The sequence below is a fragment of the Lasiosphaeria miniovina genome (genome assembly GCF_030549165.1).
Source record: "Lasiosphaeria miniovina strain SMH2392-1A chromosome Unknown B0T26scaffold_1, whole genome shotgun sequence".
NCBI classification, from domain to species: Eukaryota; Fungi; Ascomycota; class Sordariomycetes; order Sordariales; family Lasiosphaeriaceae; genus Lasiosphaeria; species Lasiosphaeria miniovina.
In genome coordinates this window covers 4846836-4865444 of record NW_026848220.1, presented here as the reverse complement: position 1 = coordinate 4865444, position 18609 = coordinate 4846836, and the positions used below count along the sequence as shown (strand labels likewise).

The following is an 18609-nucleotide window of genomic DNA, read 5'->3' as shown; positions in this document are numbered from 1 at the left end:
CACAAAAACCCCGGTCGCACGCAGAACCTACCTTAGTTCCGCAGAGAGAGAGAGAGGGGGGATAGACACAAGATTACCCCCAGTAGATCTACCAACCCTTCGACCTGTAGGATCCCTGCGTAGTTTGAGTACCACGAACAGTTACCATACTTTCAACGCTCAAGTTTTTCGTCCCTTACCTGAACAGGCTGGCTGGTATCTATGTCTACTCTTTAGAAGTAAGATAATTACCCGCTCTAACGGTTTTTAAAATATAAGGAAATAAGAACATAAAACAGAATTCTGTATCGCTCAATAAAACAAAAGAATAAAAGGCACCAATCCAAAATTAATTTTCCAAAAAAAAAAAAAAAAAAAAGTCAAGGCAAACCATGAAGTCAGTCGCAAGCCACAGTCGCGTTATCCAAAGGTGAGGCTGAAGCAGCCCCATAATAGTTCTTCCAGCCCGCCGTAGATGTGAGCTCTTGCCGAGCAGCCAGCCAACCAGAGCCCCACACCACCCCGCACACCAACGGCGCCCCCGCCGCAACGCCTCTTGTTGGGGCTGGCCGGGGGTGAGTGACCCCCCACATACCAATCGAAACCAGAATTTCCGTAGTGCCAGAATTTTTTTCCCAAACTGATGACTGACTAACTGTTATTTCCTAGTTGGTGGGTCTCAGCTGCCCGCCGCAGCCAGCGGGAGAGAGACGGCGAGACGAGGGCCAGACCGCCTTGTTAGCGGCGATAACGTCGTGCTGGCAGTTATCTTGAGAAAATAAAAAAGAATCATATCGGCCAAAAAAAAATGTTCCGGGTATCCAAGGAGTCAACTGATTATTAGCAGGCAAAAAGTGTCAACACTGGCAGCAGGCTCCCTTTGCTGTTTACCACGTTGCTCTGTTATTTCTCGTTTTCTCTCTCTTTTTTCTCTCCTTTCCACGTCCTCGTTTTCCTATCGTTTGTCTGACTGACTACGATTTCCCTTTGCTAAATAACTGGCATCTACCCCGTCACTGAAGACGAGAGAGACATACGGAGGGTCTGTCGGCCATGAAAGGCGCCCCAGTGTCGCCGCCTTGGGCGCAGCAGGACGAACTCGAGCTGCCCCACCTCTGGCAGAAGCCTGCCCTTCAAGAGCTCTTCAAATGCCTGCAAGGCCTGCGGCAAGAGCTGCCTGTCTGGAACTTGGACATGCCGCGTGCAGAAATTATCCGCCAGAGGGAGGAAGAGCAGCAGGCGTCGGCGGCACACGACCGCCGCGAGATTGTCTCCTTCTTGTCCGCCATCGTGTCAAGCGGCCTAGCATGGCTTGAGAGCGACGACGAGCGCGAGGAGGTTTGGAGCGAGGCAAGCAAGCGCTTGGCCGAGCGATGCGGCCGGACTGGTACGTGTTGATTTTGGAGCATCCATAAAAATGCCTGCTTGAATAGGGGCTGGATCTAGATTCTTTTCCCAGTCGTGGGGCTCTAGCTAACGACGGCATGTGCTCTTTTCCTTATGCTATTAGCCATGGGAGACATCACTCGTTGCTGGCCCTTCAAGGACAGAGAATATGGCGCGTTCGACTTAGCGATAAGAGAGCCGTCCATTACGGGAGACTCTTTGGGGCTGAAGACATGGGGCTCCTCATATGTCCTCGCTCAGCTCCTCCACAAGTTTGCGGCCGGGCCCCTAGCGCATCTCTTCCCGACAGATGGTGGCACTGGTGGGAAGACCAAACCCTCCGAAATCCTTGAGCTTGGGTCCGGCACCGGTCTTCTAGGACTTGCCGCGGCTTGCATTTGGAAGACCCATGTCTTCCTCACGGATCTTCCCGCCATCATGCCTAACCTTGCCCACAACGCCGGCCTCAACCTCGCGACGGTTGAAGAGCGTGGCGGGCACGTTGATGCCGCTGCTTTGACTTGGGGCAGCAACGAAGAGGAAGAAACAGACCCCCAGTTTACAGCAGGGAACCGCTTCCAGGTTAGAGAGCTATTTGCTTGGCTATCCCAAGAGCCGACGCGCTTGGCCGCGCGCTAACAACTGTCATTAGCTCATCCTTGTTGCTGATCCGTTGTACGACGACAATCATCCCGCTCTTCTGGCCGGCGCCATTGACGGACAGCTTGGCCTCGGCCCAGATTCCAGGGCCCTTGTCATGGTTCCTCAGAGGGACGAGATCACAAAGGGCCTGACTGGTGCCCTGAGAGAGGAAATGGCGCGACAAACCAACCCATTGGTTTGTATTAGCGAGTGTTTGGTCCCAGGGCAGGACGACTGGGAAACCCGCGGCGATGATGACGAAGCTGCAAATGTCGGCTTCTGGTGGGGGGTTTTCAAGCGCCAGCAGAATACAGCTTGTTCATCGTAAATAGGGGCATCGGCTTTCGTTGCTTTATTCGCTTAGAACCGAAGGCTACGGGTGAAGATTTCGGCCTGATGGGAACGTGGGATGAGCAAGCGACTAGACTAGACCTAGACCTAGACCTAGACCTTCAGCTTAGAACATGGATAGACGAGTAGACGACCCGAAAAGGGGTTCAGGGGAGCCATGGATAGAGGGATAGAATAGACATTAGACCTAATCAGAAAGTCCGTCTGCAGCTCCGGAGATAGTGCTGCAAAGACTTCAAGGGTTCTTGGTGGTTGTGCTTTGCTCGAATGCCCTCGCCTTTGGGTGCTTCTTTCCCGCCTTGACGTGTAGTCGGTGCCAGCGTCATCTACGGCGCAAGTCCAGACGGCAGTGCCCAGTTTAAGCTAGTGGGAGCAGAGGAGGCTGGAATCATGTAATGTCGGTGAGTTCCTTGATCGATATCAGAAAGGCAGGGGTCGGCTCGGGTACTTTGTCGACAGGAATCAGCTACTACCAAGGCAGACCGAGCCCCGAGTTGGGTAGTAATTAACGAACTACCTTAAGGCGCCTTGCCTAGGTAGACTGTCGCTGGCGGTAGGCATTGAATGTATAGATGGTACGACGCCAGAATCATCCAAAGACACTGGATTGGCGGTGGTCCTTCCTGGGCCCGGTTGAGTGAGTGCTTAAGTGAAGAAGGTGGGTACAGAACGTGAAGGGGCAGATTAGATCTTTCCTTGTGTGGAAGTTTCGTTGCTCCTCTGCCGCCGTAAATGTGGGCGGTCTGTTACTTGAACAGGCAGGGGCGAGGCAAGACCAACCTCAGGCAGGAGGCAGGAGGTAGGAGGTAGGAGGTAGGAGGTAGGAGGTAGGAGGCAGGATGCACCAGGTACTGGCCTGGAACCTGGAGCCGCCGCTGCCAGTGAATTTCATCATTGGTCATCCCAACATTCGGGTCCGACTTGGGGCTGTTCTTGCTTGTCCCAGCCCCGCCCGCGTGGTTCTGCAGAGAAATTAGAGGCGGCTGAAAGCAACTCGACTCATCCGGCATCTCAAGAGCCTCCACGGATCTGGCTAGCCTTAGCTAGCCCTACGCTCGGCAGGACCTAGCATGCCAAGCTACCTTAAGGTAAGTATAGTGTTCGTCTTATGCATCTCCATATCTCGGGGTACATTGATGGAGAGATCGCCGGCCGACGCGTCGCCTGCCTTGCCCTGTCTTGCCCTGCCCTTCACACTATCACGTCAACAGGTATTCCACTCGCCCGCCCTCCCACAGCGGCAGCGCCAGTTACCAAAGCTCCTTACAGCATCCCTCATCCCATCATCCTGCCTCGCCTGCCCTGCCTGCCCGACGTCACCTGTCTGTCTCTGTCTCCCATTGTCCTCTATCAACCCCAACGCATGTGGCGACGGTCGGGGAAGCGCTTCTATTGTCCGACTGTCTGCCTTTACGGAGTAGCGCCTGTCCTAGCAAGTCCCAATCCTGGGCGCGCCTCACTACCCGCCTTGTCTTATCTATCTACCTATTGTACTCGGTCTAGGTCTGGACGGACAAAAATGGATTGAGAACGTGTGCCTGGCCGATCATGTCACTTTGGAGCCTCAGATTCCATTCATCCAACTCCCGAATGGTGGCCCCGAGTGATGAACCCCAACACCAGCTAGTCATCACTCACCCGCGCATCGCTTACCCCTGTCTCAGACTGGCATCACCACCCATTGTCTCTCACGGCTTCTATTGTTATACTGCCGTCGACTTGGGATCGACGTCACCTGCCCCCTTCACCCGGTCCGACACACGACCATAAGAGCCCAGCCGCCCCCTCAGAGAAGGCAGTCAGCTCCTTGCTGATCAAATATCTATACCGACGTGGTGGCTATACACATGGCGGGCGGGGTACGCAAGTACTCGGACGAGCAGATAGCCTTTATTCTGGCCCGTACCGAATCAACACGCCAGGCGGACCTCGCGCACCAGTTCTGTGAAAATTTTAACGTTGACCCTGCCGTCTTTAGTAGCAAGCAAGTCAAGTATATCAAGGGCGCTTACAAGAGACACCCTAACTTTACGTATGTGTTACACCACACCTCGCTCACACCGACCCCCTTCTACATTCCACCTTCATCGTGCTGACGCCAATTGCCAGCGACTGGGACCAGGACCAAGACAAGGAATTCCCCATGTCCGAAGAACCTCCTCAGAAGGTCAGGGTGACAGCAGCAGCAGCCACCTCAGCTCAGTCCAACCAACCCAGACCGCAGCCATCTGTACCCAGCCAACGTGCTGAGAAGAACACTATGTCCCCGGCTGGTCTAAAGCCAGCGCCGCACCATGGTGTGAAGGTGCAGAGCCAAGGAGCCCCCGTGCCAACATCGCCTCAGAGTCATTGGAAGAGCCAGCGAAGAAAAGCAGCAAAAAATGGGCTTTCCACACAGGCACTACCCCAACAGGTGCCACCCCAACGAGGCCTTGGCTCACCTATCAACATCAATATGTACCCCATCCTGCGGCAGAAAAACAGGGACACCCGTGGCCCTGCCTTCCAGCCTGCCCAAGTCCCCTCGTCTGGATTGAAGCGGAACATAGACGGCAATACCAAGACACCGTTGCAGCCTGGGAACCAGTTTGGCATAATGTTGCCGGTGCCCGAAAATAAACCATCAATCGCCATGGTGGCCGTCAACCCGGACATATATGCTGGGGCCCGGAGAGTACCATTCCCCTACGCACCTGGATGCACCCCCTCGAAAGCCGACTCCGCCGACCAACATGGAGTGTGGTACTCCACACAACATGACGAATGTCCTATACGACTAGCTCACCGGCATGACTGGGACGGCGGTGTTCACTTCAAAAGCATTGCCCATTGGATGCGAACGCACATGTACATGCGTTCGGTTGCGATGCATGACGTGTCTACCAAGGGGAATGCAACCATCGACAGCTCGCACAATTTCAACACCGCGAGACAAAAGGCACAGCTGCCCGCCTGGCCCATGGTGTCGCTCGGGGATATGGCACTGAATGTTCGGAGGAGGACGGCCATGCCGCCGCAGTACCCGCATCCTGTACAAGTCCCTAGCATGTTTGCGCCTACCACACCTTACCAACACACCACTGTTGGGATCTCTATGGGGAGCCAGGCCAACCAATTCTCGCCTATGCCACTGTCTATGCCGCCACCTATGCCACCGCCCATGGCCCCTAGTATGCCACAGCCCATGCCACAGCCCATGCCACAGTCTATGACACAGTCTATGACACAGTCTATGACACAGCCCATGCCACATCCTATGGCCTCGACGATGGCAAGGACACCACCCTTAGCGCCTCTCGCTCTGCCTCTGGCTCTGTCTCAAGCCCATACCCTACAATCACGGGATCTAGACTCGCAGATTCTTCGCTGGGCGGCTGATGTAACCCAAAATGAGCAGCAGTTTAAAGCTCTCACTCATCAACTCCCTCCAGAGGCTTTGAACTTCCCCCTCGGTGGCAACGACATTGACTTTGACCACCTGTTTCAGACCAACTTGAATGACGATTTAGAGCTAGACCTGGTGGCCGACGCGAACGAGGAAGCGAGTCCGAATCGCAGCAGCACTGCAAAGACTCCTCACATGGGAGATGGCGCTGGTGATTCCAAAACCTATAACCAACTCGCCCACGCCGCCAACGCAATGGCAGGACTTGACGAGCATGGTGCCATATCCGACCCCAGCAAGCCAGGCCAGGACGCTTCGGCCGCGAACGTCTGGTTCAACGGGCACATGATGAATACTCCCACAGTAGAAGCAGAGACAGACCTGAATCACAACGCGGACGCAAACGCGACCAGCCCCGAGTTTGCTGTCTTATCCGCGCTGACCAAGTGAAACAAAGGGTTTCGCAAGTCGTGTACCCAAGAACGGCACGCAATCGGATCCAGAGAATCTAATTCCTGGTGTACATCTATCGCATGTAAGATCAGATCACACAACGGGAAAGTGAACGGAGATATATACCAGCCCCCCTCCCCGGTATTAGAGCTGGCAGAGGAGAAGAGCAAGACTCTTGGCCTCTTATAGACGCTACCGCTCTTGGACTCGCCAAGAGGAAACAAATCCGAGAGGAAGTAGGCTGAGGATTGTATATTAGGGCCATATACGACAACACACGAACGACATGGACACGAGAGCACAAGAACGAACGAGTTGGCGACTTCTTTATTTCCTTTTCTCTTCTCAAGGCCTGGTGGCCTATATCTCTCTCTTCTGGGGAGACTTCATCCCTTTTTACCCACAAACCATTAACAGTTAGCGATGGATGATGATGGATGGATAAATAACATAGATAGTACGCAAACTTTCTATAGTGACAGCGCCAGTTGATCTATCTACCAACAGCAGGCACCGCGTATTAATATTAGCACACAAGATACAATAGGAACCACAACACATTTGTGATTAACACACAGATTTGGTGAAAACAAGGAACATGACTAGATTGGTGGTTTGTTGTAGCTACGGTATAGTCACCGTTTACTGGTCCCTACCCCCCCACGCTGCATCGCCTATCTAGCATACATTCCTTCAACTATTAGTTGATAGTTGTTGAGATGGGAATGTAGTCATGGTCGTAGATATAGAAAGCAGATATAGATAGATATAGGGTTGTGTGTATTTGCGTAGGTTAGGTATCTGACAAAGACAAGACCGACAACAGCAAGAGAGGAAACAAAAGACAATTCTCATATGCACGCTCACCCCTTAACACCCCCTTAACACACCCCGGACACCCTCAGAAACCACCCACCCCATAGCCGCCCCCGTCTGTCTTTGTTGCATACCTCTTAACTTTCCGTCCTGTTGTTCCCAGTTGACTCTCTGGCCCCATTTGTTGAATAAGGTAAATAAATAGTTGAAATAGATAAAATAAATAAAATGTCTTAGTTTTTTTAAGAGTCCAAAAAGAGAAAAAGAAGAAAAAAAAGGGGCACAAGACTAGAAAGGCAACAAAAAGAAAGGTACACCCACATCGCCTGTATCTCCTTTCCTTTCCTTTCCAGACCTTTAATTGCCCCCCCGACCCGTGTAACCACCAGCGCCACGTTAAAAAAGGAGGACGACGATGGAAGAGCAATGCCAACAGCGACGACAGCCGCGACAACCTACAACAACGATAATATAGGGATGTAAAGAGAAATGACCAAACTTGAAAAAAAATCAAAATCCAGAAAGGGTATCTAGAAACAAGCTCAACAAATGAAAGGCAAAGATGAGACAGAAATCTGGCTTATTGTTTGTTGTGGTTGTCGCGGTCGTGGGATCAATCGTCTCACATGACTTGGAAACGGGGGGATAAAAACAAAAGAAAAATATATATGCCGAGACACAGTGCTTGCTAGGTCGGACCCTTGTGTGAGGTCTATGACCTCCACCGCGTTCGCTTGAGTGGGAGTTTAAGGTGGGGATAATGCAAATAGAAGACAGACGGCTCGATCCGTCATATCGACACAAGCGGCCCAGGTTAAATGGCGATTGAAACACTTTTCCTCGTCTCGGCATCGTCGAGCTGGAAGCCGAACACAAGCTTGAATAAATCCCTCAGAAAACTATATTGGGAAGACCGTATCATCATCCAGTTGACACTCTTAGCGATATCGAGGGCGTTCACACGTTTTCCCCTGGTGGGTAGGCTGGCTGAGGCGCGGAAGGTTGCGTCGGCTAGCACCAAGTTCTTGTAGCTCTGTAGGAGAGTGGCATGACTTGGTAGGGAGCCAAACGATCCTGTCGGTAAGCTCTTAACGAAGGCTTGTAGCGACGATGCACCACCAAGAGTATCAGCTGCTGCGGCATCTCGACTGAAGCCGATGTTCATTGCAGCCTTGACTATGAGCGTCTTGATGCGTGTGACATTCAAATCCTCAATGGAAGCAGTCGCTGTTGTGGCTGTGCTAGAAGTATGATGACTTTGTTGGCTATTCTGACTGTAGCCAGAAAGGTTGGATGCATTGCTGGACCATCGACCCCGCTCACCCCCACGGTCACTTCGAGAGTCGAGCGAGGTACCTAGAACTATTATGTTGGGCATCTGGGGACTTGCATCGGGCGATATAGGCGTGTCCTCGAACTCTGTGACGGGTGTCTCGGGGACAACGGCGTGGGGCCGAGGTCTTTCTCCCGGGGGTCGGTAAGACTGCGAAGGCTCTCGCGCTTCGAGTGCAGCGATGCGCGACTTCCAGCGCCTGAGCGGGCAATGTCGGACGGATGCCCTCCCGACATGTTCGGGTGGCCAAACGACCCGCTAGACCCCAGACCAGAGGAGAAAAAGTTGACTTGACTTGGCCGCGGGGTGCCTCGGTCGGGTCGGATCTGTGTCCAGCCCTCCCGGAATATGTCGCAAAGCTCCCAGCACGCCTGGACTGCCGATCCAAGCAACTCCTCGTCGGGTGCCTTGTTGTCTCGTCGGTTCTGCCGCAGACTGAAAAGCATTTCTGCCAATGACCAACAGGCTCGCAGCAGCGAGTCCGTCTCCTCGGCCAGTTCATTTCGCTGCTTCATTAGGCGGTGACATAGAGTAATATAAAAATCCAACGTTCGTTCTCTGAACGCCTCGGGGAGATTGCGGCTGTCTTGGGCGCTATACAAGCTGCAGAATATTGTGAGACTTGAGGGGTTTAGCACTTGCAGAGACGGGATATAACATACTGGTTGTTTAGTTCAAAGCTGACTCGTAGTATAGAGTCAGCCACCTCTTCTTTCCTCTGTCGCACATCGAATAACGCTTGGCAAAAATCGCGGCAAAGGTCGAGGTTTGTCCGGACATTGTACGACTCGTGGAGATCGTCGCGGCTAGTATAGAGGCGCTTGCAGAGCTTCCAGCAGCACTTCCACGCCTTCTCGTGAGCATCCGGAGTTCCCGAGCTGTTGAAGACGCGTTCCCGGTGGATCGAGCTGAGGTTTGCAAGTGTGTTGCACAGAGTCCAGCATTCTTCTAGAGCGGCCCTCAATGCCTTCACTTCGCTGTCTTCGGCCCTCGCCGATGTCGTGCTAAATTCGTCCGCGTCCTCGTACTCCTCATCGGCGTCGGCTTCCATGCTCTCCGGTATCACTATAAGCTCACGTAAGTATGTGAGCTCGTTGGCCGAGGATTGTGGTTTCATACACTCAAGACTGCTCGCAGTACTGGACCTGAGTTTGGAGGGCTCGTTGGCGAAGACATCTTCCAATTTCTGAGCCTGCGGAGTTGCGGTATCCAGGCCGAAAGGCACTGGCTTCACCTTGGTGTTGACCATGGGCAGAAAATGGCTGGGCGGAATATGGGTTGGAGGAGGGGACTTGACCTGTGGGGTATTAGCGAGAGTGATGTTAATACAATTGGGATAGAAGTCTACGCACTGTTGAATGCTCACTCAGCGGAGGACTAATGGTGCCCTCCGCACTCATGCCAGTAACCGAATTGGAGAGGCTCGATCTAGATATTGAGTCGCTCGATTTCTGCCGTAGCATGTCAGTCAAAAAGCACAACCGGTAGACTTCGAGACAGAACTGTGCATACCCAGTTCTGGAAGCTCTGAGGTGCGTGTATTACCGAGACGATCTCTTCGCCTACAGACTTCCTTATATGGTCCGGAAGGTTTGTCCGTAGCATCATAAGCTGGTGACATGTCAGCAATCTGTATGCCGATTATAGTTGGGTGGGAGGATATCAACGGACCGAAGGATGTCCATGTGCAGGGCCCCTCCCTTCGTCGGTATGCCCTTCGGCAATCTCGTCCTCGATTTCTGTTGTCTCGGTCCCGTTTGACGTCACTGGAGAGGGGCCGACTATGTCACTGCTTGGGCTCATGAGATGATTCGAGCCAGGCCGGGAAAAGGAATTCGGGCGGAGGGACTGAGAGTCTGGACCGGAAGAGGAGCTACACAAAAGTAAAATGTCAACGGCTGGGATCACCTATTTGGGTTAGGCGGGAAGGAACCATACGCCATATATTGAGATGAAAGAGCAGGGGACTCGGGACCCGATGCGAGCGACATATCGGCGTGTGGGGAGTAGGTGGAGGTGATGCTTCCCGTCGAGGTCCTCAAGGGTGCCTCGAGAGCCATGATTGGGGATTCTGGATGGACACGCGGTCACAAGCCGAGGCCGGGAGCTGGAAGCCCGATCTGTGGGCCAGGATGTAGAAAGGATAGGGACGAAAAGACCGCCCCGCGCGAGAGACAACCACGATAGCGGGAGCAACGATGCACATAAGCTAGGTCCTCGCGAGGGTCGAGGACAAGACAGCAGCAGCAGCAGCAGACAGCACAGTATAGTAAGTAGGTATAGCTGCGCTTGTGAAGGCGAGAGCTACCCTTGCGGGGACGCGGTTGTTAGTCCCAGCCGACGAGTCGAGAGGCGCGCAGGATCGAGATGCAGCTCTGCCTCGGCGTCTAAAGCGGAGCTCGAAGCTTTGGGGCGAAGGAGCAGCAGCAGCATCAATATCCGCAATAATAGCAGGCCGGCGGGCAAAACACCTTCAAGCCGAAGCTGAGTAACAAGAAGAGGCGGGCAGCCGAGTTCGTTCTGCTGCTGCCACACGGCGGATCGGTGTGGTGTGCAGCTCGAGGTTCGCCTTCTTTCAGCCGGTAGTATGACTTGGCGACAGATGAGACGAGACGGCGAATTGATGAGCTAGCGCCCCGTCGTCAGCCGTCACTGTCTTTAGAACTAGGTTGTCCGTAGCTGCGCTGCGTTGCGTGGGGAGGGGATAAAAATTCAAATGCGACAGGGCCGAACCGAATGGGCTTGTCGTCGGTCGACAAACAGCTTCACGGGATAGGGTGGCAGCCAGCATGGACGGCTCTGGCTGGGCGGAATTGCGATGACCTGGTTTGCCAGCGGTGCTGTGCGTGGTGCAAACGGTGGAGTCGAGGACCAGCAGCGATTTGCCCAAGGGGGCCCAAAGGGGGGGAAGGAGATCAACGCCGCTGCGCTTATTTAGGACAGTGCAGCCAAACGGATGGGAGACGCCCCACCTCTACCGCTAGCTCGAGTCGAGTCAAAGCTCGAGTTGGTGCTGGGTCGTCGCGCACCGGGAGCTTGTCCCCACGTTTCTCAGGCATCCAGGCGTCCTTCCATTGCCAAACTAAACCTAGACGGGAGGGAGCACCAACCACACACACCTCCACCCACTCCATTCCTTACTGGTAAGACGATACATTATTTTACCTCGAGTGCCACTGCCAGGTTGCAGCGAATGTATTCCTTTGGAGAGGAGATGGACGAGGCCTGACTTTCTACACAATAGACGGCCAGTTTATGTGGTAGAAATCCTCTTGCGACTTTGATCTCGGGGTCTGACTAGGGCCTTGAGAGTGTTGGCGCAGTATAAAACTAAGTCACCTCACAGTTTGAAATTGACCAAGGCACGGATGGAAGGTAAGGCAGGCGGTAGATATGGCACTCCGTATTCGAACTTACATCCACGTATAGGCAAGGCAACTCAACTCTGCACATGTACTCCGTAGTGCACCTGCTGGGGTTCTGTCCCATTGCTAGCTTGCTCGGCGTGAACGTCTGGATGAAATTAGAACTACAGCTCAGTGCGGAGCACCTTGTAACCTGCCTACTTCACAAGTGGCGCGCTCTCAGTGTGCTGTCGGCGCGGGCTTCGAGAACAGTGCAACGACAAAGCGAATATAACTGCGACACTTTCTGCCGCCACGGCTACCTGACCTATCGACGACAGACGCGCGCTGTCCAGTACTTCTATGTAACCACTTTAGCCTTCACTCTTTCCACAGGTGCGATGTTGTTGGGCATGGAAAGCTGTTGACCCATGAGCCAAAACAAGAAAGAGAAAATCGATGCAAGTCTTTTTTTCTCTTCCCTCGCACTCACATCTCGACTGCAGCTAGCCAGTAAAAAGGGGGGGGACCAGGGGGGCCAAGCCAGTCAAGCCCCGCCTCTCCCGAGGGACTGCATATGAAGGCGTTGAAGGCGACAGCCCCGGGCGCTTAAGACATCGCGCAGGGTGGGTGGGTGCGAGTGGTGTGGGCCGCTTGTGAGCAAGTCACTCATCCACCCTCTGCCTCAGTGCCCCAGTGCGTGCCCAGGCTCCCGAACGCAACCAACCCCCCTGCTCTGGTCGAGGCTCGAGCTACCGGCTCGGGGAAGTTGGGAAAGGAGGGGCACCCAGACGGCGAATGTGTCCAATGGGCTGCCCCTATACGATTCGTTCCCAGCCCAGTGGACGCATGCCCTGATCAAGAACTGCCACACCTGCTGAGAGCCAATGATGCACCTTGGAGCGCAGGGAAAGGCCAGCATTTGAACATTTTCCTTCTCGGTTGAGGCAACAGTCTTTCGGCAGTGCCCGTCTTGATTATCCTGGGTAGTATCCTGGGTAGTGTTAACTTTCTGAGACATTGAGGTTTTGGGGGCCATTGGCGTCTTTGCATTCAACCATCTGTATCACGTGTCTACACTAGACCCGACTGAGTTTCATTCCACGGCAGGCTTCGTTGGTGCATCGGTGTGTCAAGTGAGTCGAGATATTCGGGCGGCACGGCTACACACACAAATTAACAGGCATATCGTTCGCTGGTTACCGCAGGGAGTCAGGAGGCGGTGGACCACGAATGTTTTCATGCTGAAACATTCATCCTACAGTTTACACAGTGTCACTACGCAAAGAGCGGCCTCCTGGCGAATCGTCGATGGCTGGGCTGGGCTGTCTGCATTCGCGTCTGGCTTCTTTTGATGCTGACAAAATGACAAGTCATGGTGCATAGTATGAGCAGAAAGGCCGCAGTCCGATGCCTTTCAAGAGCTGCGGGCGAGCTGCAAATGCGGTGCGTCTCCGCCGTCTGTCCAACCCCGTTGCCTTGTCTGTGAGTTGTGGCGTTTGCTTTGTCAAACAACACATTCCCGACAATCTGGTCCCGTGCTTTATTGAGCGCTAGTGTAGCCTGATGCCGTGACCCCACTCGCGCCACATGCTAACCCGCCTGCTGCCCGTGTCTTCAAAATAAAGGACGAAACTGATCGTCCAGTTTTTCGTGGACGAGTGGTTCAAGACGTGTGGGGAGAGTCAGGCAAAGTCAATTGAATACAGCGGATTCCGGAACACAGTCACCTACTTGGTGGTCTCCTTTTTTGTTTCATTTAAGCACTTTTTGTCATTTATCTGTATCCTTGCAATAGCCAGTAGAGCCATTGTGCGGACAGAGCCATAGTACAGAGTATTGCAAGAAAATCAGCACAAGGAGTTGTTAATTACCATTATGTGCGTCCTTTCTGTCTTCCGTAGTGTTCTGATAGTTAAGTAGGGGGGTGGGCATGAAAGGCAGAGGGCATAGCAAAAAAAAAAAAGGAAAAAAGAAAGGAAAGCTGGTCATGTGTTTGAACCTGTCTGCCGGTCGGGAACAACCCGATGCAGCCGGCTGGTGGGGAGGTTGTTTGTGTTACATTCAGCTTTACGAACAGAAACTCCGGAAGCGCGTTTGTCTGCACATCCACACCAATAAGCGGGCACTTACGCTGGGTCCTTTTCAATAAAAAGTCCCATCTCCAGCTTCCCACGCCGAGTCCCTTTTTCTCTCTTAGCCGCACACTCGCGCAGCAGGTGGAGCCACGTAATAAACGTTTTGACCCTTTGCGCTAGTCGCGCTAATTCCTCCTGCGAGAGCGCGGCAACAGACCCAAAAGAAGGCCACCCAGCCACGCTAGAATCTCATTAAAATGCGCTCGAATCCTCCACTGCGAGAGCATGGGACGATGGATCCAAGCAGTCTAGCGAGCCTTCTGCTTCTTCGAATTTCCGCATCTCTCTGCTCGGGGGCTCAAGCGCGGCTACGAGACGACAGGAATTTTAACATTGCAGAGTCCGTGTAACCCGAGAGGGTCGGATTACGACTGCGTCTTTGTCCGCGATGAGCCTGCGTGTGGGAGAGTGCGCCAACAACGCAGCGAGGCATGACCCCCGGCGTGGGGGCGCTTGACTTTGGCGGGGACGAGACGTGAACCAACACTGGAAACAGATCCCAACACTCTGACACCATGTGTACCGGGTATTTTCTTTGCTGGGTTCCATTCACCTTGGAACGTGGCATCCACGGAAATGCTCCCCGCTCTCCGGAACAACGGTGAAGACCCAACCACCCGAGGTTTGTACAATACTACGCCATAGGGATTCTATAAGCCCGAAACTCGGCAATGAGCCAAAATAAGGGACACGGCTGCTCTGGGAGACAACCCAAAAAGAATGTCTCTCCGGAACGCCGTAGCCTGTAGATGCAAATTGTGGATATATGGTATAATTCTTTTCCCTAAGACGTCTCGGGCGGCGCGATGTTGATCTTCTTCAGGTTGCGGCCGTCAGGCGTGTATCTAGAGGGCAATGTGATTAGTACAACATTAGAGCTCCACGACTCCCCCATACGGACACGCATGAGGGCGAAACGCGAGGGGCGGGGGTTGCGCACTTGAGGAGCTTCTCAATCAAATCGACGTGTGTCATGACCATGCGTCGGCAGCAGTACCGCTTGCAGCCAATGTCGTCCATCGCGTCTCTGTCGTTCGTTGCTGGTCAGTTTCGTGAACCACTTCCCTTTCTCCCTCTCCAGCCCGCCGGGCGCAAGATGTACACGTACCCCTCAGTGACCCCATTGTCGAGAAGTTTGACGAACTTCTCCCAGATGTCGCCTGTCACCTGGGGACCGGGTTAGCCGAAGGCACAGACACGGGCCGTCTCCTGCGCCATCTTACCTTGCCACAAGAGAAGCAGCGGATGGGGATAATCATCTTGACGGTGACAAGAGCGCTTCTAGACTAGCAAAAGTATCGAGGCGTCCGTGGGCGGCGCGTTATTAGTTGTTGCGTTGGAGATGGTGATAAGTGATCGATGGTGTTGTTGATTGGTGAAAATCGGATTTGATTTTCTTTCGGAAACTCGCCGCCGCCGTCAAAAGTTTGAAAGAGCCTCCCGTCTCCAAATTTCTTTGTCCCCAACGTATGACCATTGGCTGGTTCTTATCGGCGATAAGCAACCGACCCCACTGTAACTTTCCTGACCGTCTCCGCCAAAATTTCTTCCTACGAACACCCGCAGAGACGGGGTTTCCATCCCAACCTTGGTGCTTAGGAGTCGATTTTTTGGGCTTGTGCCGACCACTAGGAAAAGTCCTTGTCTCTCTTGATTATACCCCCTAGCGATCCCAGTTGGCTGCCGTCCAATATGGTGTCTCGAACAGATGTCAACGGCGACACGGCCGCCTTAAAAAAACGAAAGCGGGAGCAGAAGGACGATGCGGTCCTGGCGCTGAAGAGACTCAGGTCGAAGCCGCATGCAAAGCAACAATCCAATGGCAATGTCGAGGTTGCCTCCAGTTTGGGCGAACATGGTGCAGATTCGAGCGAGGCACCAGCGCAAAATACCAACGGCGAAGATGTGGGGTTGCCCGATGTCTCTTTGCCGGAAGCAGCGCGAGGCGCAGAGACAGAGCCGTCGGCATCGTGGAAGGTATCCAAGCCGATGGGTGGGAGAATGCTCGACATAGACCCGATATTTTCACTCGACGAGCGGTGAGTCAATCCCAACAATTGCTGAGAGGGCTGTGTCGCTGATATGAAGCAGGCATTTAATCATCACATACAACACTTCAATCCAAGTATATTCCGCCGAAAACTCCTTGCTTGTTCGCCGCATCGCGCTCCCCGTTACAGGTTCAGATACTGGAAACGATTTGATGTCTACGCACATCGTGGCGTCGTCGCTGTCTAAAACATCTCCCGAATATGTCTGGGTCGCGTGCTCCGACGGACGTATATGGCACATCAACTGGAAGACAGGGGCAGGGACCGACACCCCCTTTATCATTGAGGTAAAGAAGGTCCTTGGAATGACGGTGGAAGCTGTGGAGATGGGCGGGGCTACGCAGGATGTGCTGCTTGTTCTCAAGAAGCTGACCAAAGCCTCTGGGCAAATTATGGCTTTCGACGCCAAGGCGCTATCCCAGGGCGAGGGCCAACTCATTCACACTTACGACGAGAGCCCACAGCTCCTCCAATTCGCAGCCGGCGGCCGACTAATTGTCGCCGCGGCGAAAGAGACACTTCACATTGGCTTACTCAAATCTAACAAGAAGCTCAACTCTATCGGCGACTTAGAGTTCCAGTTTCACTCCTTCGGCGTTCCAGACCCTATCACGTGCTTCGATATACGGTCTGAAACTCAGACACACAAAAAGCGTACAGAAATCAAGTCTGTGGACCTGACCATTGGGTGCGCTCGCGGAGCCATCTATCTCTACGACGACGTGCTTTCCAAGCTCCCCGGAGGCGGATCAAGGTCGGGCAAAACGAGCTTATTCCAGCCACGAAAATATCATTGGCACAGAAGAGCTGTCCATTGCGTCAAGTGGTCTGAAGATGGTAAGAGAATATCCCCAGTCGTATTAGGCTGAAGCCATGGCTAACCAAGCAAAAGGCAACTACCTGATATCTGGTGGCTACGAGACGGTCCTTGTTCTGTGGCAGCTGGATACCGGGAAAATAGACTTTCTCCCCCACTTGTCGGCAGCGATTGAGAACATTGTCGTGTCCCCACGAGGATCGTCTTACGCGCTTCACCTCGACGATAATTCGACGATGATAATGTCTACAGCAGAGATGAAGCCAACCATGTACGTCTCGGGCATTCAGTCTCTTGTTCTAGGCGAGCAGCCGTCAAAAGAGTCCGTAGTGCAGCGAGTATGGAAGCCGGTGGATGAGATCTCGAGACCCTTGGTCACGGCTAGCAATCCTCGCAACCCGTCGCAAATGTTCCTATGTGTTGGAAATGGACAGCAGGCTACACTAGGAGGAGGAGTGCCCTCCACGCCGCTTCTCCAGATCTTTGATATTTCCTCCTTCCAGAGCGTCGCAAAGCACGCTATTGCGCGCACAAACCCTACAGACGCGAATGTCACCAGCCAGGGCGTCCCGATTATCGAGCCCATGGTCACCAAGCTTTCATTTTCTCCGGATGGTAAGTGGCTCGCCTCTGTTGACGAGTGGCAACCCCCTGAGAGAGACGTCGACGCGTTCTTGACTGGGTCAAAGACTGTTGGCGAAGTTAGCCAAGAGAGACGCGAAACTTATCTTAAGTTTTGGGAGGTTGGCGAAGATGACAGCTCTCTCCAGCTTGTTTCGCGTATCAACGAGGCCCATCACACAAGCCAGCCTGAGATAATATTTGATCTTGCGAGTGACCCGACGTCTTCTCGATTTGCCACCATTGGCAACGACGGGATGGTGCGCTTCTGGACCTCAAAGTTACGCCGGCGAGACGGGCTTGCATCTACGGGCCCCGAGGGCCAGCAGCTTAGAGCCTGGTCTTGCTCCCGCACTGTCGCGCTGCCGGCCCGCGGTCAACAAGTCGACCTTGTCGAAACCCCGGCCAAGGAGTCTCGGAGTGGCGCTCTCACATTTTCGGAAGATGGTTCCATCCTCTTCGCTGCCTTTGGTGCTTCGTCTGAGGGCGTGGTTGTCGCTATTGATGCCGAGACAGGGGCGCTTCGAGATGTCGTCTCTGGAATGTTCAAGGGCAAGATCAGAGGAATAAAGGCTCTGTCGTCATGTCTTATCATGCTATCAGAGGAGCTCACCGTCTACGACGTTGTATCGGACGAGCTGCAGTATAGCTTCGGCCTCAAGGAGACATCGGAAGCTGCAAAGCGGCTCACCCAGTTGGCAGTCAACTACCAGTCGCGCACATTTGCTCTAGTAGCCCCTATTCCGAATCCCACCCAAGAACGGATGAGGAAGGGCGCCAAGTCGGAACTTGCCATCTTTTCAGTCGACGACGCTGAGCCGCAATTGGTGCAAACGTTCCCGCTGCTGATTACTTCGGTAATGCCTGCCCCGGAGTCGTCGGGCTTCGTTGCCGTAGACTCGAAGGCTCAAATATGGTCTGTCACGGAAGGCGCCGACCAAGCACCGATACTTCAGCCGCTGGCTGATATAGGAATCGACGGAGACGCTGACGCAAAGGCGGAAGCGGATCCGCTTGATCTGGCTGGCGAGGATGGCGGAGCTAGCGACGAGGAGATGGATGATGCGGATCAAGATGTTGAGATGGAGGACGACTACGATATCCATGCCGCCGTCGTTGCTCCCCAGCGGCTAGCCGAGATCTTCAACGCCGCACCGGCTTTCGCCATGCCGCCGATTGAGGATTTATTCTACCAGGTCGCGAAACTGTTCTCGACTAAGCCGGTCAATGCTTAGCTGCAAAATACCATATATCCTGAGCCCGAGGCACGACATACTGCGCGCTTCCGAGGCT

The 18609-nt window shown here is 53.6% G+C and overlaps 6 protein-coding genes across 6 annotated transcripts; 4 read left to right on the top strand and 2 right to left on the bottom strand.

Annotated features, from left to right (window-relative positions):
* Window positions 1-534: 534 nt before the first annotated feature.
* B0T26DRAFT_688156 (putative methyltransferase-domain-containing protein) lies at window positions 535-2591 on the top strand. Its single transcript, XM_060440964.1, has 3 exons — window positions 535-1366; window positions 1490-1947; window positions 2018-2591. The coding sequence occupies exons 1-3, from the start codon at window positions 1033-1035 to the stop codon at window positions 2333-2335; spliced, it is 1110 nt and encodes a 369-aa protein (XP_060303214.1). The 5' UTR covers window positions 535-1032; the 3' UTR covers window positions 2336-2591.
* A 1614-nt stretch (window positions 2592-4205) lies between these two features.
* On the top strand, window positions 4206-6193 carry B0T26DRAFT_670647 (uncharacterized protein; the record flags this gene model as incomplete). The annotated part of the gene is made up of 3 exons (XM_060439206.1): window positions 4206-4390; window positions 4468-4525; window positions 4772-6193. 3 exons carry the CDS (start codon window positions 4206-4208, stop codon window positions 6191-6193), a joined length of 1665 nt encoding a protein of 554 aa, XP_060303213.1.
* Window positions 6194-7826: 1633 nt separating this feature from the next.
* On the bottom strand, window positions 7827-10816 carry B0T26DRAFT_761457 (uncharacterized protein; the record flags this gene model as incomplete). Its single annotated transcript, XM_060446400.1, has 9 exons — window positions 10284-10816; window positions 10017-10218; window positions 9858-9956; window positions 9698-9796; window positions 9423-9642; window positions 9008-9389; window positions 8617-8948; window positions 8497-8571; window positions 7827-8431 (listed from the first exon to the last, which is right to left on the bottom strand). Exons 1-9 carry the CDS (start codon window positions 10403-10405, stop codon window positions 7827-7829), a joined length of 2136 nt encoding a protein of 711 aa, XP_060303212.1. The 5' UTR covers window positions 10406-10816.
* Window positions 10817-11714: 898 nt separating this feature from the next.
* B0T26DRAFT_688151 (uncharacterized protein) lies at window positions 11715-12209 on the top strand. Its single transcript, XM_060440963.1, has one exon. The coding sequence runs from the start codon at window positions 11797-11799 to the stop codon at window positions 12115-12117; it is 321 nt and encodes a 106-aa protein (XP_060303211.1). The 5' UTR covers window positions 11715-11796; the 3' UTR covers window positions 12118-12209.
* A 2402-nt stretch (window positions 12210-14611) lies between these two features.
* Window positions 14612-15086, bottom strand: B0T26DRAFT_746258 (RNA polymerase N/8 kDa subunit; the record flags this gene model as incomplete). Its single annotated transcript, XM_060444675.1, has 4 exons — window positions 14612-14672; window positions 14768-14854; window positions 14936-14994; window positions 15051-15086. 4 exons carry the CDS (start codon window positions 15084-15086, stop codon window positions 14612-14614), a joined length of 243 nt encoding a protein of 80 aa, XP_060303210.1.
* A 433-nt stretch (window positions 15087-15519) lies between these two features.
* On the top strand, window positions 15520-18551 carry B0T26DRAFT_670645 (uncharacterized protein; the record flags this gene model as incomplete). The annotated part of the gene is made up of 3 exons (XM_060439205.1): window positions 15520-15866; window positions 15919-16715; window positions 16771-18551. The coding sequence occupies 3 exons, from the start codon at window positions 15520-15522 to the stop codon at window positions 18549-18551; spliced, it is 2925 nt and encodes a 974-aa protein (XP_060303209.1).
* Window positions 18552-18609: the final 58 nt, after the last annotated feature.